Here is an 18316-nt window from a genome sequence, read left to right as displayed (position 1 = left end):
TGGGAGCACACAATGGTGCTCCAAACCTACAGGAATTTTAATTCAGGCCATACTCAGCCAATGCAACATGAAGATACCACAGCTGAACAGGAACCAAAGTTCACCTGTCTCACACACAGCCGCTTCTGGTAGCAGTAACTCACCTACAGCATCACTGGTTACTTCTTCAGAAAAAGGAACTCCAGGACCAGGAGTATTTGTTTGAACGGACAGTGTCCCTTAATGCCAGCTAGGAGACCAAGACCACGGACATGACTGATGCAATGTCCCATGAAAGGCTGGCAGAATGATACAAAGATCAAAAAGTTCAGAAAGTTTCTGATTGACCCAGAAAATTCCACAGGAATGACAAGGGATTAAAGGCATGCATGGCAAGTCACTTCAGAAGCTGTAATATCACAGGGAAGAACAGACAGCAAGAATACTGAGACCTGCTGGAGATCCTGAGAGGATTCCACAAGAGCAGCACTACGTACTGGGCATTTACTCAAGGCTTTCTGTTGGCATCCTCTATGACTCTCAGAAATGGGAAATGAGATCTGCACAGGTAACCACACATTCTCCAGTTCTTCTACAATGACACAGACCACATTCTACTCAGGAGCTCCACTTTCCTGAGACAACACTCCTCCCCACTCAAATTCACCCTCCCCATCACACAGGCCCAGGCCTCATTTAGTGCCACACACAGGATCACTGCCAAAATATCCAACATTGCTCAGCCTCAGCACCATCCTCTGTCTGGAAGTCTCACTCTGCGTATGATCCAAGCCCTTGTACTTCCTCATCTTCCTCCATGATCACCACAAAAGACAAAAGGAATGTCTAAAAGCATCTGGCAGGCTCTTCCCAGCTACATGATCTTCACCGTGAATGCTTTGCTGCTTTTCAGCTAGCTCAGGTGGAAATGCCACAGAGCTAGACTTTATAGTTCATAAAAATACTGTGATTGGACCTGTGACAGCTCTGATCCCAATTCACACACATTTATTTCTTCAAGAGAACACAGCAAGAGCCAAAGGACAAGAGCAACCACAGTGTCAACAATGAAGGCAAATTTGTACCACATGAACGGGGTTAATCATGCAGGTTTTAGGGTGTTCTTGCAAATATCAGAATCATCCACATGTGACATCAGGACACACCATCTCTACTGAGGCCACTTTTGTAGTGCAAAAGTAAAGGGAGTTGAGCACATAAAGATTACAGCACATCAAAATTTATTTCCAGTAAAGGAAGCTGAGCACATTAAGATTATAGATCCTTGTAAATCCCACCTGAGGAGGAGCAAGCAACCATCATGGAAAAATCTACAGCTGTGGAGACTACTGTGGAAGCCCACTGCTACACAAGGACAGCAAGTTTAGGCGTTCCCCTCCCACAACACCTTGAACCTCAACAAGTTGCTCCATCAGACAATACTCAGCACTCTCCATTTCACCGGTTGTTACCAACACGTGGCCTACATCAGGCAGGCGGCAGCAGAAGAGACAGTCTCTGGTGGACAGACTCCTAACTGCAAAGGACATTGTGGACATTTCAGTATCACACTCTCATCTCATTATCAGAAAGGCCTGCCACTCCTGACCCTTACGACCTAGGACAGCATCCTCAGCAAGAACACTCTGTTCCCATCCTGTCTCACCCTTTCCTCTACAAATCCTTCACTCCCCTACTCTGAGACCTGTTCTAAAGACAAACATGTAAACTCATTATATTTGCTTATGACACGATCCATGGTCTCCTGTCTTCCCAACTTAGCCTGCTTTTCAGAGTTTGTATTTTGTTCTTACACAGCTTTAAGAAAACAATGTCTATTTTAAGAATTTATCTTTTTGTTTACATATTTCTTCTCTGGGAGGAGAAAACTAACTAATGGTGGTCTTCACCAACGAGGTCAAAGAGGTGGCCACCTATGTAACCAATCTTGTGCCTTCTGATGATTTTGTATATAAGACGGAGTCAGAAAATTAAAGATAGAGCTTTCTTGCTGACCTTCCTGCTGCCTACCTCATTCTTTCGTGTCCCAAAGTGTGACAGTCTCCCCAAGGATTTTCAGTTTCCATACACAAGTCCTTCTGCTGCTCATGGTCACCCTTCCCATCGGAAATGGGACAGGCCCTACCCTCTGCAACAGATCACAGTTTCCTTTCCTACCACGTGGTTCAACATGACCATTGCTTATCCTTCCCAGCAATGACACACCATAAAATTCCACGGATGGTGTCTACAGCACAATGTATGACAGATGTTCTGATGCTGACACCTCCTGATTACTAATGCTTCTCTATGGGAATAATGTTCAAAGGTGATGTTGGAACCTCTAAACAGCAATGGCATTCATGTTGTGCTCTGAGGAAACAACCAAGACTGTGGCAAAGACACTAACACATGATGCTGCCTATGGAAGAGAATTGTATTTGAGAATTACTGGAGAAATGTGACTCTTTGTTGTTGGGGGCTATTTGTTTGTTCATGACAGAAGGGAAGATATCCACTTTTAAAGCACTCTTAGAGTCTTGACATTGATGTGACAATTCATGCAAATTTTGAGAGAACATAGTGTACTTCACACTGTGTCTGTGTTCAGAAATGAAAATCCTCCTAAATGCGGGGAGGAGGAAAAGAACAAAAAAAAATCCCTTTTGAAATACATACCCGAGGTTTTCCCCGTGGATACCTTTTACTTTATACACCCCTCTCCCTGAATGCTTTATATAGTACGAACCAAAACAACATAATACTTGCAACGATCGTAGGAAGATCATAGCAAAATCTTTGCCACAACTCCCCTATTTTCTAAATGAGTCTCAGAGTAGAACGATAAGAGAGAACTACTGTCCTTGAATATCCACTTTTCACCTTGCATCTTACCTGCACATGACTAAAATTAAAGAAGAGAAGGGCAGTTTTAACTAAAAAGACAAATGAATACCAGCACAGTCAACAACGGCAATGAGGGGAAACAAATCGCCTACGCGTCTGTCACCGCCCGGTCGTCTTTAACTCCTTCAACCAGCTCGCCTGGAAATGCTGCACATCAGCATCAGAACCCCCTTGTTGTCTGCAAATCTCACACCTCCGGGCACTGCTGGTCGCACAGGACAGTAATTGAATTCTAGAGCAGAACAACTCATATTCAGAGCGCCAAACCTCAGCTGCCTACAGTAACTGCTCGACGGCATTGCCATATTTACATTGTGGACCCAACTCAGAAAGAGCCAGGGCTCCGGCAAGGACACGGGGACAGATGAAAAGGTGCCATTGGCGTCCTTAAGTACCCGCTAAACACCCAACGTCCCTAATCTGTGAAAAATGAGACCGGCTTCCAACAGCAACAACTCCGAGGGCGGATGAGAAGGACCAGAGAAGAAAACGAAGGAAGGACCACTGACCGTGTCGAGGAGGGCGGAGGGCTCCGGCTGCGTGTCCTTGGGCGCGGGGCCGGGCGGCGGCGGAGGGAAGTTGGGGCTGAAAACCATGAGGTCGCTCTTGGCCGCGCCGTCCGCCACGCACAGGCTGCGGCTGTGGCGCTGCGAGTACGACCAGCTGCCCACTTCGCTGGCGCACACCAGCGTCGTGGGCCCGGGCCCCGAGAGCACGGCCGCCCGCGGCGCCCAGCGCGACGCCCCGTACAGCACCACGGCCAGCAGGAACAGGCTGGACACGGCGCAGATGGCCACCACCAGCCACACGTTGGTGGCCGCGCTGGCCGCGCCGGGCCCCATCTCCGCGCCCAGCGCCGCCCGCGACGACGACGACGACGACGATCCCGCGGCCAGCGCCGCCTCGGCCGCCTCCACCAGCGACACGCTGAGCGTGGCCGTGGCCGAGCGCGCCGGCTCGCCGTGGTCGCGCACGACGATCAGCAGCCTGTGGCGAGGCCCGTCCGCCTCGTCCAGCGCCCGCGCCGTGCTCACCTCGCCGCTGTACAGCCCGACGCGGAAGGGACCCTTGGCCCGCGGCTCCCACAGCTCGTAGCGCAGCCACGCGTTGTAGCCCGAGTCGGCGTCCACGGCGCGGATCTTGGCCACCACCTGCCCCGCCGGCGCCCCCCACGCCGCCCACGCCCACAGCGTGTCCGACACCGAGCCCAAACCCGCCGCCGCCGCCGCCGCCGCCTCGCCCGCCGCGCCGCCCGCCTCCGGCGCCGAGCCCGCGGCCGGCAGCAGCGCCGGCGCGTTGTCGTTCTCGTCCAGCACGAAGAGCTGCACCGTGGCGTTGCCGTACAGCGGCGGCTCCCCCGCGTCCACCGCACGCACCTCGAACTGCAGCACCTGCAGCTCCTCGTAGTCCAGGGGCTGCAGCGCCCACACACGCCCGCTCTCCGCGTCCACCGACACGTAGCTCGACGCCGGCCGCCACCCGCCGGCCCCCACCCCCGACGACGACGACGACGACACGGCCGCCGCGCCGCCCTCCCACACCGAGTAGCTGACGCGCCCGTTGCCCGCCTCGTCCGGGTCCCGCGCCCACAGCCGCGCCAGCTCCGCGCCCGCCGCGTTGTTCTCCCGCGCCAGCACCGTGTACACGGCCTGCGAGAACGCCGGCGCGTTGTCGTTCACGTCCGACACCGGCACCCGCAGCCCGCGGCTGGCGCGCAGCGCCGGCGCCCCGCCGTCCTCCGCTCGCACCTCCACCTCGTACTCCGACACCCGCTCCCGGTCCAGCGCCTCGCGCAGCACCAGCGAGTACGAGCCCGCGAACGTCGCCTCCAGACCGAACGGCGACGCCGGCCACACCCAGCACCGCACGCGCCCGTTCGCCCCCGAGTCCCGGTCCGACACGCTCAGCAGGGCCACCACCGTCCCCACCGACGCGTCCTCCGACACCGGCACCGACAGCGACGTCACCCGCACCTCCGGAGCGTTGTCGTTCACGTCCACCACCTCCAGCACCACCTTGCAGTGACCCGACAGTGGAGGCGTCCCTTTATCTGTCGCTTCGATTTGTATCTCATATGAACGAATGTCTTCATAGTCCACGGTGCCCCCAAGGTGAATTTCACCCGTCTTCGCATTTAAATGGAAAATGTTCACCCCCTCTTCAGGAAAAGTATTGCTCAAAGTATAAACCACGTCGCTATTACTTCCCAAATCCGGATCCGTGGCATTCACCCTCGCCACAAGCGTCCCCTCTGTAGCGTTCTCCCGTAGCTGCACTTTATACACCGACTGGTTGAATTTGGGCGCGTTGTCGTTTGCATCCAGCACCGAGATCACCAGCTCCATTGTCCCTGTCAGAGACGGCCGGCCCCCGTCACTCGCCGTCAGCACCAACCGGTGCACGGGAATCGTCTCGCGGTCCAGAGATTTCGTAAGTACCAGAAACAGGGATTCTCGGTATTCCTCACTCCGCTGCAAATCCAGAGAGAAATGCTCGCTGGGGCTCAGTGTGTACGAGAGCTGCGCGTTCGCTCCGATATCCGCATCCGACGCGCCCTCCAGCGGGAAACGAGATCCCGGCACCGATGACTCCGCGATGCTGAGGTTTTTTCGGGCGGCGGGGAAGATGGGGGCATTGTCGTTGATGTCGGTGACCTCCAGCTCCACATGGAAGACGCGCAGCGGCCGCTCCACCAGCACCTCCAGGCGCAGCGCGCACGGCGCGCTCTTGGCGCACAGCTCCTCCCGGTCCAGCCGCGAGCTCACCACCAGCGCGCCGCTCGCCCCGCTCACCTCCACGCTCGCCCGCCGGCCCTGCGCCACCAGCCGCAGCCGCCGCGCCTCCGCCTCGCCCGCCTCCAGCCCCAGGTCCTGCGCCAGACGGCCCACCACCGTGCCGGCCTTGGCTTCCTCCGGCACCGAGTACCGCACCTGCCCGCCCGCCAGCGCCCAGGCCGCCTGCAGCACCAGCACCCGCACCGCCGCACACCAACGCTCCCCCATCGCCGCCGCTGGATCGCCGCCGCTGGATCGCCGCCGGATCGCCGCTGTGGCCGCTCTGTGTGCCGGCCCCGGCCCGGTCCCGCACGGCTCCCCGCCGCCGCCCGCACGCAGCGGCTCTGCTGCCCGGCCCGCGCCGCCCCCCCGCGCTCACAGCCGGGCTCTCCGCCGCACCGGGGCGGAGCCGCCCACACGCCGTTCCCGAGCCTGCAGCGACACCGTGCGCTGCTCCGCCGCCTCACACGCTCCCACACAGCGCCTCTGCCTCCGCTGCCTCATCGCCATGCCCTCTGCTGTCTGTTGCCCCGTTCTCCTTCTTTTCCTTATCTCTGTTCCGTTATCGCTTGCTATTTGCTTGCAAAGGTTCATTTCTCTCCCTCCTCTTCTCCTTCCTTTCTTGTGTTTTCTCCGTTTTTTTAACCGTTTCCTTTTCTCTTCTCTTTCCTTCTCTTTTCTTTGTAGTCTTACTATCCTTTCCCGTTCTTGAGTATCCTGTTCTCTCTCCTTTGATTTATTGCCCTGTCCTAATCTTTCAGCCATTTCCCCTTCCTTTCCAATCTTTGCACTTGTTCACTCCCACCGGCAATTCGCCCGTTGCCTCCTGCGCCGCGGTGAAGACCATCAAAATCGGAGCTCTCAGCGCTAATTACGCTATATCAGCGCGAGATATGGTATATTAGTGCTAATTATGGTATCTCAGCGAGAGTTATGGTATAGCAGCGCCCGGGCGTGCTGCTCCAATCGCGGGAAAGGCTGCCAGGGACCAACTCCGCTCAGAGTCTAAACATAAGGTCGGTGCCTGCTGATCAGGTCCTTTTTCTTCCCGCTTTTTTCTTCCATGCTCTTCGTTACTTCCTTGCTCCCTTTCTGTCCTACTTTTTACTTGTATAGTCGCTTTCATTGATATATCTTTTTCTGCTTCATTTTCTTCTGCTAATAATTTTCTTCTTTTTTCTCTCTTTCCCTTCTGTTTCCTAGTTCCCTTTCCTTTGTCTTCTTCATGCTGTTAACAGTCACATTATTTACGCCCTCCTTGTTACTTTTTCCTTATCCCCTATGTTCTTCTATTTCCTTTATCAATATTCTTTCCAAATGTTTACACAATACTCTCAATGAGCATGCCCTTTGGAAAAATTCTCATTCCTCTTCCTTGCAACGATTCCTTCCATTATTCCTTTTATTCCACTTCTTCTTTGTCCGTTTCCTTCTCTCTTTTTCCCATTTATTTTTTTTTTTTTTCCTTTGCTTTTTCTCTCTCTACTCGCTGTACGGTCTTTCTTACTCCGTATCTGTTGCTGCCATCCTTGTATCTTCTATTGTTGTTTCCACTTACGGAAATGTCTTTGAAATAGTTACACCGCCACGTCATGAAGCACAGACAGGCCCTTTAGCACAAGGGCACTCCCCTTCCACCTCTCATTCCTCAGGACAGGGATTTGCTTTCTTGCTTTCCTCTACTACCACGCACCGGAAGCTTCCTCTCCCTTCAGGATCAAAGCCACATTTGGCGCCTTCAGTCATCCCAACGACCCGAGAAATAAATCGACAAAGCAATCATATCATAAAGAATAGTTTTGTTACATCAGAAAAGAGTCCACCCATTCGGACATCTAATACAAAAAAAGACTCCAGACTCTATGTGACACAAGGCAGTCTCTCCTTTGCAAAATCAAACCCATCAGAGCCCAGCATGATAATCCTCCAAGAAGGCTGCAAAAAACTTCTTATGATGACGCCACATTCCTCCTCCATCCCGATGAAAAGCAATTCGGAGTGACTCATTTTTCACCTGCAGAGCTATTAAAAAATTCACCACGCCATTGTCACTGAAAGCATCCTCTGCATGCCCAACACATCTACTCTGAGAAAAGCATTAAGGTCCCCTCTCCATCTGTCTTTGCTGTCCCCTTCTCACCCTGTGCCAGGAAGCAACAGAATCGAATGGGAGCACACAATGGTGCTCCAAACCTACAGGAATTTCAATTCAGGCAATATTCAGTCGATCCAACATGAAAATACCATAGCTGAACAGGAACCAAGGTTCACCTGTCTCACACACAGCCGCTTCTGGTAGCAGTAACTCAGCTACAGCATCGATGGTTGCTTCTTCGGAAAAAGGAACTCCAGGACCAGGACTATTTGTTTGAACGGACAGTGTCCCTTAATGCCAGCTAGGAGACCAAGACCAGGGATATGATTGATGCAATGTCCCAAGAAAGGCTGGCAGAGTGATACAAAGTTCAAAATGTCATCTGGTTGACCAAGAAAATTCCACAAATTCCACAGGAATGACAAGGGATTAAAGGCATGCATGGCAAGTCACTTCAGAAGCTGTAATATCACAGGGAACAACCGACAGCAAGAATGCTGAGACCTGCTGGAGATCCTGAGAGGATCCCACAAGAGCAGCACTACATAGTGGGTGTTTACTCAAGGCTTTCTGTTGGCATCCTCTATGATACTCAGAAATGGGAAATGAGATCTGCACAGGTAACCACACATTCTCCAGTTCCTCCACAATGACACAGACCACATTCTACTCAGGAGTTCCACTTTCCTGAGACAACACTCCTCCCCACTCAAATTCACCCTCCCCATCACACAGGCCCAGGCCTCATTTAGTCCCACAGACAGGATCACTGCCAAAATATCCAACATTGCTCAGCCTCAGCACCATCCTCTGTCTGGAAGTCTCACTCTGCGTATGATCCAAGCCCTTGTACTTCCTCATCTTCCTCCATGATCACCACAAAAGGCATAAGGAATGTCTAAAAGCCATACAGCATCTGCAAAGCTCTTCCCAGCTACATGATCTTCACCATGAAGGCGTTGCTCCTTTTCAGCAAACTCAAATGGAAATTCCAAAGAACTGGACCTAACACTTTGTAAAAATTCTGTGATTACATCTGTGACAGCTCTGATCCCAGTCCACACACATTTATTTCTTCAAGAGAACACAGCATGTGCCAAAGCACAGGAGCACCCACAGTGTCAACCATGTGGGACAACTTGTTCCACATGAACTGGGTTAATCATGAAGGTTTTAGGGTGTCCTTGCAAATATCAGAATCATCCACATGTGACATCACGACACACCATCTCTACTGAGGCCACTTTTGTAGTGCAAAAGTAAAGGGAGTTGAGCACATAAAGATTACAGCACATCAAGATTTACTTCCAGTAAAAGAAGCTGAGCGCATTAAGGTAATGGATCCTGGTAAATCCCACCTGAGGAGACGCAAGGAACCATCATGGAAAAATCTACAGCTGTGCGGACTAGTATGGACGCCCACTGCTACACAAGGACAGCAAGTTTAGGCGTTCCCCTCCCACAACACCTTGAACCTCAACAAGTTGCTCCATCAGACAACATTCAGCACTCTCCATCTCACTGGTTCTTACCAACACATGGCCTACATCAGGCAGGCGGCAGCAGAAGAGACAGTCTCTGGTGGACAGACTCCTAACTGCAAAGGACATTGTGGACATTTCAGTATCACACTCTCATCTCATTATCAGAAAGGCCTGCCACTCCTGACCCTTACGACCTAGGACAGCATCCTCAGCAAGAACACTCTGTTCCCATCCTGTCTCACCCCTTCCTCTACAAATCCTTCACTCCCCTACTCTGAGACCTGTTCTAAAGACAAATATATAACCTCATGATATTTTCTTATGACACGATCCATGGTCTCCCCGAGGATTTTCAGTTTCCCCACACAAGTCCTTCTGCTGCTCATGGTCACCCTTCCCATCAGAACAGTGACAGGCCCTACTCTGTGCAACAGATCACAGTTTCCTTTCCTACCACAAGGTTCAACATGATCATTGTTTATCCTTCCCAGCAATGACACACCAAAAAATTCCACTGATGGTGTCATCAACACAGCGTATGACAGATGTTCTGATGCTGACACCTCATGCTTTGTAATGCTTCTCTATGGGAATACTATGTTCAAAGGTGATGCTGCAACTTCTAAACAGAAATGGCATTGTTGTTGTGCTCCGAGGGAAGAACCAAAACTATTGTGAGGACACAAACACAGGCTACTATTTATGTAAGAGAATGGTATTTAAGGTTTGGTGGTGATAGGTGATTCTTTCATGCTGGGGGCCATTTGTTTGTTCATGACAGAAGGGAAGATTTCCACTTTTAAAGCTCTCTAAAGTCTTGATCATTACTGTGACAATTGATGCAAATTTTGAGAGAACATCAAAGAAGGACAGTGTACTTCACACTATGTCTATGGTCAGGAATACAAATCCTCATGAACAAGGACAGCAGGAAAAACAAATAAATTTCCTTCATGAAACACATACCTTGGGTCTTCTCCCTGAATTCTTTATACTTTATACACCGTTCTCCCTGAGTAGATTATACTCCTAACCAGAACAACATGATACTTGCAAAAAGATCATATGAAGATCAAAGGAAATATTTGCCACAATTCACCTATATTTTGTAAATGAGTCTCAGAGTAGAACGAAAAGAGAGAACTTTTGTCCTTGAATATCCACTTTTCACCTTGCATCATACCGTCACATTACCATAATTAAAGAGGAGAGGGGCAGTTTTCAATGAAAAGGCAAACAAATACCAGCACAGTCAACAGTCAGCAGAGGCAATGAGGGAATGCATAGCTACTGTGAGTCTGTCACAGCCACAGCCCGACTGTCTTAAATTCCTTCACCCAGCTCGCATGGAAATGCTGCACATCAGCATCAGAACCCCCTTGTTGTCTGCAAATCTCACACCTCCGTGCACTGCTGGTCGCACAGGACAGTAATCTAATTCTAGAGCAGAACAACTCACATTCAGAGCACCAAACCTCAGCTGCCTACAGTAACTGCTCGACGGTGCTGCCACACCGACATTCGGGACCCCCCGAAGTAAGAGCCGGGGGCTCCGGCAAGGACACGGGGACAGATGAAAAGGTGCCACTGGCGTCCTTAAGTACCGGCTAAACACCCAACGTCCCTAAGCCGAGGGAACTGAGCCGGGCTTCCAACAGCAACTACTCCTAGGGCGGATGAGAAGGACCACAGTAGGGAACGAAGGAAGGACCACTGACCGTGTCGAGGAGGGCGGAGGGCTCCGGCTGCGTGTCCTTGGGCGCGGGGCAGGGCGGCGGCGGAGGGAAGTTGGGGCTGAAAACCATGAGGTCGCTCTTGGCCGCGCCGTCCGCCACGCACAGGCTGCGGCTGTGGCGCTGCGAGTACGACCAGCTGCCCACTTCGCTGGCGCACACCAGCGTCGTGGGCCCGGGCCCCGAGAGCACGGCCGCCCGCGGCGCCCAGCGCGACGCCCCGTACAGCACCACGGCCAGCAGGAACAGGCTGGACACGGCGCAGATGGCCACCACCAGCCACACATTGGTGGCCGCGCTGGCCGCGCCGGGCCCCATCTCCGCGCCCAGCGCCGCCCGCGACGACGACGACGACGATCCCGCGGCCAGCGCCGCCTCGGCCGCCTCCACCAGCGACACGCTGAGCGTGGCCGTGGCCGAGCGCGCCGGCTCGCCGTGGTCGCGCACGACGATCAGCAGCCTGTGGCGAGGCCCGTCCGCCTCGTCCAGCGCCCGCGCCGTGCTCACCTCGCCGCTGTACAGCCCGACGCGGAAGGGGCCCTTGGCCCGCGGCTCCCACAGCTCGTAGCGCAGCCACGCGTTGTAGCCCGAGTCGGCGTCCACGGCGCGGATCTTGGCCACCACCTGCCCCGCCGGCGCCCCCCACGCCGCCCACGCCCACAGCGTGTCCGACACCGAGCCCAAACCCGCCGCCGCCGCCGCCGCCGCCTCGCCCGCCGCGCCGCCCGCCTCCGGCGCCGAGCCCGCGGCCGGCAGCAGCGCCGGCGCGTTGTCGTTCTCGTCCAGCACGAAGAGCTGCACCGTGGCGTTGCCGCACAGCGGCGGCTCCCCCGCGTCCACCGCGCGCACCTCGAACTGCAGCACCTGCAGCTCCTCGTAGTCCAGGGGCTGCAGCGCCCACACACGCCCGCTCTCCGCGTCCACCGACACGTAGCTCGACGCCGGCCGCCACCCGCCGGCCCCCGCCCCCGCCCCCGACGACGACGACGACACGGCCGCCGCGCCGCCCTCCCACACCGAGTAGCTGACGCGCCCGTTGCCCGCCTCGTCCGGGTCCCGCGCCCACAGCCGCGCCAGCTCCGCGCCCGCCGCGTTGTTCTCCCGCGCCAGCACCGTGTACACGGCCTGCGAGAACGCCGGCGCGTTGTCGTTCACGTCCGACACCGGCACCCGCAGCCCGCGGCTGGCGCGCAGCGCCGGCGCCCCGCCGTCCTCCGCTCGCACCTCCACCTCGTACTCCGACACCCGCTCCCGGTCCAGCGCCTCGCGCAGCACCAGCGAGTACGAGCCCGCGAACGTCGCCTCCAGACCGAACGGCGACGCCGGCCACACCCAGCACCGCACGCGCCCGTTCGCCCCCGAGTCCCGGTCCGACACGCTCAGCAGGGCCACCACCGTCCCCACCGACGCGTCCTCCGACACCGGCACCGACAGCGACGTCACCCGCACCTCCGGCGCGTTGTCGTTCACGTCCACCACCTCCAGCACCACCTTGCAGTGACCCGACAGTGGAGGAGTTCCTCGGTCTCTTGCTTCAATACGAAAATCAAATAGATTGACTTCCTCGAAGTCCAGGGCAGCTGTGAGGTGAATCTCCCCGGTCTCTGGATTAACGGAAATCACATCTTTTCCGCTCACAGGACTGAAGTTCGTCACAGCATAGGTCACTTCACTGTTAAGTCCCTCGTCCACATCCGTGGCATTCACCCTCGTCACCAGAGTCCCCACCGCAGCGCTCTCCGGCAGTGGCACTTTGTACACCGACTGGTTGAATTGGGGTGCATTGTCGTTAGTGTCCAGCACCGAGATCACCAGCTCCATTGTCCCTGTCAGAGACGGCCGGCCCCCGTCACTCGCCGACAGCACCAACCGATGCACGGGAATCGTCTCGCGGTCCAGAGATTTCGTTAAAACGAGTTCAGGTTCAATATTTCGCCCATGGGACTTTTGTAAATCCAGAGAGAAATGCTCGCTGGGGCTCAGTGTGTACGAGAGCTGCGCGTTCGCTCCGACATCCGCATCCGACGCGCCCTCCAGCGGGAAACGAGACCCCGGCAGGGTGGTCCATTCTGCAATGCTGAGGTTTTTTCGGGCGGCGGGGAAGATGGGGGCATTGTCGTTGATGTCGGTGACCTCCAGCTCCACATGGAAGACGCGCAGCGGCCGCTCCACCAGCACCTCCAGTCGCAGCGCGCACGGCGCGCTCTTGGCGCACAGCTCCTCCCGGTCCAGCCGCGAGCTCACCACCAGCGCGCCGCTCGCCCCGCTCACCTCCACGCTCGCCCGCCGGCCCTGCGCCACCAGCCGCAGCCGCCGCGCCTCCGCCTCGCCCGCCTCCAGCCCCAGGTCCTGCGCCAGACGGCCCACCACCGTGCCGGCCTTGGCTTCCTCCGGCACCGAGTACCGCACCTGCCCGCCCGCCAGCGCCCAGGCCGCCTGCAGCACCAGCACCCGCACCGCCGCACACCAACGCTCCCCCATCGCCGCCGCTGGATCGCCGCCGCCGGATCGCCGCCGGATCGCCGCTGTGGCCGCTCTGTGTGCCGGCCCCGGCCCGGTCCCGCACGGCTCCCCGCCGCCGCCCGCACGCAGCGGCTCTGCTGCCCGGCCCGCGCCGCCCCCCCGCGCTCACAGCCGGGCTCTCCGCCGCACCGGGGCGGAGCCGCCCACACGCCGTTCCCGAGCCTGCAGCGACACCGTGCGCTGCTCCGCCGCCTCACACGCTCCCACACAGCGCCTCTGCCTCCGCTCCCTCATCGCCATGCCCTCTGCTGTCTGTTGCTCCCGTTGTCCTTTTTTTCCTTATCTCTGTTCCTTTATTGCTTGCTATTTGCTTGCAGAGGTTCATTTCTCTCCCTCCTCTTCTCCTTCCTTTCTTTTGTTTCCTCTGGTTTTTTTATCCGTTTCCTTTTCCCTTCTCTTTCCTTCTCTTTTCTTTGTAGTCTTCCTATTCTTTTCTATTGTTGTGTATCCTGTTCGCTCTCCTTTGATTTATTGCCCTGTCCTAATCTTTCAGCCATTTCCCCTTCCTTTCCAATCTTTGCACTTGTTCACTCCCACCGGCAATTCGCCCGTTGCCTCTTGCGCCGCGGTGAAGACCATCAAAATCGGAGCTCTCAGCACTAATTACGCTATATCAGCGCGAGATATGGTATATTAGTGCTAATTATGGTATCTCAGCGAGAGTTATGGTATAGCAGCGCCCGGGCGTGCTGCTCCAATCGCGGGAAAGGCTGCCAGGGACCAACTCCGCTCAGAGTCTAAACATAAGGTCGGTGCCTGCTGATCAGGTCCTTTTTCTTTCTGCTTTTTTCTTCCATTCTCTTCGTTACTTCTCTGCTCCCTTTCTGTCCTACTTTTTACTTGTATAGTCTCCTTCATTTATATATGCTTTTCTCCTTCATTTTCTTCTGCTGTTCTTACTCTTCTTTTTTCTCTCTTTCCCTTCTCTTTCCTGATTCCCTTTCCTATGTCTTCTTCATGCTATTAATATTCATATTTTTTACCTCCTCCTTCTAATTTTCTTTCCTTATCTCTTATGTGCTTCTATTTGCTTCACTAATATTCCTTTCAAAAATTTTATATAATATTCTCAATGAGCATGTCTTTTCGAAAAAGTTCTCATTCCTCTTCCTTGAAACGATTCCTTCCATTATGTCTTTCATTCCACTCTCTTTGTCCTTTTTCCTTTTTCTTCTTTGTTCTTCTTTCTTTTTTCTTTTTTCTTTTTTTTCTTCCTTATTTCTTTTTTCTTTCTCTTCTCGCTGTACGGTCTTTTCCTCTCCTTGTCTGTTGCTGTCATCCTTGTATCTTCTACTATTATTTCCACTTATGGAAATGTTTTAAAAATTGTTACACCACCACGTCATGAAGCCAGGACAGACCCTTTGGCAAAAGGGCACTCCCACCTCTCATTCCTCATGACAGGGATTTGCTTTCTTGCTTTCCTCTACTACCACGCACCTGCAGCTTCCTCTCCCTTCAGGATCAAAGCCACATTCGGCGCCTTCAGTCATTTCAACGACCCGAGAAATGAATCGACAAAGCATTCATATCCTAAAGAACAGCTTTATTACATCAGAGAAGATTTCACCCATTGAGACATCTAATACAAAAAAGCTTCCAGTGTCTATGTGACACTGGGCAGTCTCTGCTTTGCAAAAGCAAACCCATCAGATCCCAGCATGATAATCCTCCAAGAAGGCTGCAAAAAAAGCATGATGACATCACATTCCTCATTTACCTCAAGGAAGAACAATTCGGCCAGACTCATATTTCAGAGCTATTAAAAAATTCACCACGCCATTGTCACTGAAAGCATCCTCTGCATGCCCAACACATCTACTCTGAGAAAAGCATTAAGGTCCCCTCTCCATCTGTCTTTGCTGCCCCCTTCTCACCCTGTGCCAGGAAGCAGCAGAATCGAATGGGAGCACACAATGGTGCTCCAAACCTACAGGAATTTTAATTCAGGCCATACTCAACCAATGCAACATGAAGATACCACAGCTGAACAGGAACCAAAGTTCACCTGTCTCACACACAGCCGCTTCTGGTAGCAGTAACTCACCTACAGCATCACTGGTTACTTCTTCAGAAAAAGGAACTCCAGGACCAGGAGTATTTGTTTGAACGGACAGTGTCCCTTAATGCCAGCTAGAAGACCAAGACCATGGACATGACTGATGCAGTGTCGCAAGAAAGACTGGCAGAATGATACAAAGCTCAAAAAGTCAAATTTCAAAAACTTCAGAAAGTTTCTGGTTGACCAAGAAACTTCCACAGGAATGACAAGGGATTAAAGGCATGCATGGCAAGTCACTTCAGAAGCTGTAATATCACAGGGAACAACCGACAGCAAGAATACTGAGACCTGCTGGAGATCCTGAGAGGATCCCACAAGAGCAGCACTACGTAGTGGGCGTTTACTCAAGGCTTTCTGTTGGCATCCTCTATGACTCTCAGAAATGGGAAATGAGATCTGCACAGCTAACCACACATTCTACAGTTCCTCCACAATGACACAGACCACATTCTACTCAGAGGCTCCACTTTCCTGAGACAACACTCCTCCCCACTCAAATTCACCCTCCCCATCACACAGGCCCAGGCCTCATTTAGTGCCACACGCAGGATCATTGCAAAAATATCCAACATCGCTCAGCCTCAGCACCATCCTCTGTCTGGAAGTCTCACTCTGTGTATGATCCAAGCCCTTGTACTTCCTCATCTTCCTCCATGATCACCACAAAAGGCATAAGGAATGTCTAAAAGCCATACAGCATCTGCAAAGCTCTTCCCAGCTACATGATCTTCACCATGAAGGCGTTGCTCCTTTTCAGCAAACTCAAATGGAAATTCCAAAGAACTGGACCTAACACTTTGTAAAAATTCTGTGATTACATCTGTGACAGCTCTGATCCCAGTCCACACACATTTATTTCTTCAAGAGAACACAGCATGTGCCAAAGCACAGGAGCACCCACAGTGTCAACCATGTGGGACAACTTGTTCCACATGAACTGGGTTAATCATGAAGGTTTTAGGGTGTCCTTGCAAATATCAGAATCATCCACATGTGACATCACGACACACCATCTCTACTGAGGCCACTTTTGTAGTGCAAAAGTAAAGGGAGTTGAGCACATAAAGATTACAGCACATCAAGATTTACTTCCAGTAAAAGAAGCTGAGCGCATTAAGGTAATGGATCCTGGTAAATCCCACCTGAGGAGACGCAAGGAACCATCATGGAAAAATCTACAGCTTTGCGGACTACTATGGAATCCCACTGCTACACAAGGACAGCAAGTTTAGGCGTTCCCCTCCCACAACACCTTGAACCTCAACAAGTTGCTCCATCAGACAACATTCAGCACTCTCCATCTCACTGGTTCTTACCAACACATGGCCTACATCAGGCAGGCGGCAGCAGAAGAGACAGTCTCTGGTGGACAGACTCCTAACTGCAAAGGACATTGTGGACATTTCAGTATCACACTCTCATCTCATTATCAGAAAGGCCTGCCACTCCTGACCCTTACGACCTTGGACAGCATCCTCAGCAAGAACACTCTGTTCCCATCCTGTCTCACCCTTTCCTCTACAAATCCTTCACTCCCCTACTCTGAGACCTGTTCTAAAGACAAATATATAACCTCATGATATTTTCTTATGACACGATCCATGGTCTACCCAAGGATTTTCAGTTTCCCCACACAAGTCTTTCTGCTGCTCTTGGTCGCCCTTCCCATCAGAACAGTGACAGGCCCTACTCTGTGCAACAGATCACAGTTTCCTTTCCTACCACAAGGTTCAACATGACCATTGTTTATCCTTCCCAGCAATGACACACCATAAAATTCCACGGATGGTGTCATCAACACAGCGTATGACAGATGTTCTGATGCTGACACTTCATGCTTTGTAATGCTTCTCTATGGGAATACTATGTTCAAAGGTGATGCTGCAACTTCTAAACAGAAATGGCATTGTTGTTGTGCTCCGAGGGAAGAACCAAAACTATTGTGAGGACACAAACACAGGCTACTATTTATGTAAGAGAATGGTATTTAAGGTTTGGTGGTGATAGGTGATTCTTTCATGCTGGGGGCTATTTGTTTGTTCATGACAGAAGGGAAGATTTCCACTTTTAAAGCTCTCTAAAGTCTTGATCATTATTCTGACAATTGATGCAAATTTTGAGAGAACATCAAAGAAGGACAGTGTACTTCACACTATGTCTGTGATCAGGAATACAACTCCTCATGACTGCGGGCAGCAGGAAAAACAAATAAATTTCCTTCTTGAAACACATGCCTTAGGTCTTCTCCCTGAATTCTTTATACTTTATACACCGTTCTCCCTGAGTAGATTATACTCCTAACCAGAACAACATGATACTTGCAAAAAGATCATAGGAAGATCAAAGGAAATATTTGCCACAACTCACCTATATTTTGTAAATGAGTCTCAGAGTAGAACGATAGGAGAGAACTTTTGTCCTTCAATATCCACTTTTCACCTTGCATCATACCGTCACATTACCATAATTAAAGAGGGAGGGGCAGTTTTCAATGAAAAGGCAAATGAATACCAGCACAGTCAACAGTCAGCAGAGGCAATGAGGGAATACATAACTACTGTGAGTCTGTCACAGCCACAGCCCGATTGTCTTAAATTCCTTCACCCAGCTCGCCTGGAAATGCTGCACATCAGCATCAGAACCCCCTTGTTGTCTACAAATCTCACACCTCCGTGCACTGCTCGTCGCACAGGACAGTAATTTAATTCTAGAGCAGAACAGCTCACAATCAGAGCACCAAACCTCAGCTGCCTACAGTA

At 52.6% G+C, this 18316-nt stretch overlaps 3 protein-coding genes across 4 annotated transcripts in view; all 3 read right to left on the bottom strand.

Annotated features, from left to right (window-relative positions):
- The window catches only part of LOC136297577 (protocadherin alpha-2-like), a 139349-nt gene that overhangs the window by 106363 nt on the left and 14670 nt on the right, over positions 1 to 18316 (bottom strand). The window lies entirely within an intron of this gene.
- Positions 3279 to 6754, bottom strand: LOC136297582 (protocadherin alpha-3-like). Its single transcript, XM_066197578.1, has one exon. The coding sequence runs from the start codon at positions 5886 to 5888 to the stop codon at positions 3285 to 3287; it is 2604 nt and encodes an 867-aa protein (XP_066053675.1). The 5' UTR covers positions 5889 to 6754; the 3' UTR covers positions 3279 to 3284.
- On the bottom strand, positions 7026 to 13453 carry LOC136297588 (protocadherin alpha-6-like). The gene has a single exon (XM_066197584.1). The coding sequence runs from the start codon at positions 13451 to 13453 to the stop codon at positions 10907 to 10909; it is 2547 nt and encodes an 848-aa protein (XP_066053681.1). The 3' UTR covers positions 7026 to 10906.

This window comes from Chamaea fasciata, unplaced genomic scaffold, assembly GCF_029207755.1.
Source record: "Chamaea fasciata isolate MVZ Bird 193981 ecotype frontalis unplaced genomic scaffold, bChaFas1.0.hap1 SCAF_15, whole genome shotgun sequence".
Taxonomy (NCBI): Eukaryota; Metazoa; Chordata; class Aves; order Passeriformes; family Sylviidae; genus Chamaea; species Chamaea fasciata.
The sequence above is the reverse complement of the archived record's forward strand: the minus strand, read 5'-3'. Positions and strand labels throughout refer to the sequence as shown.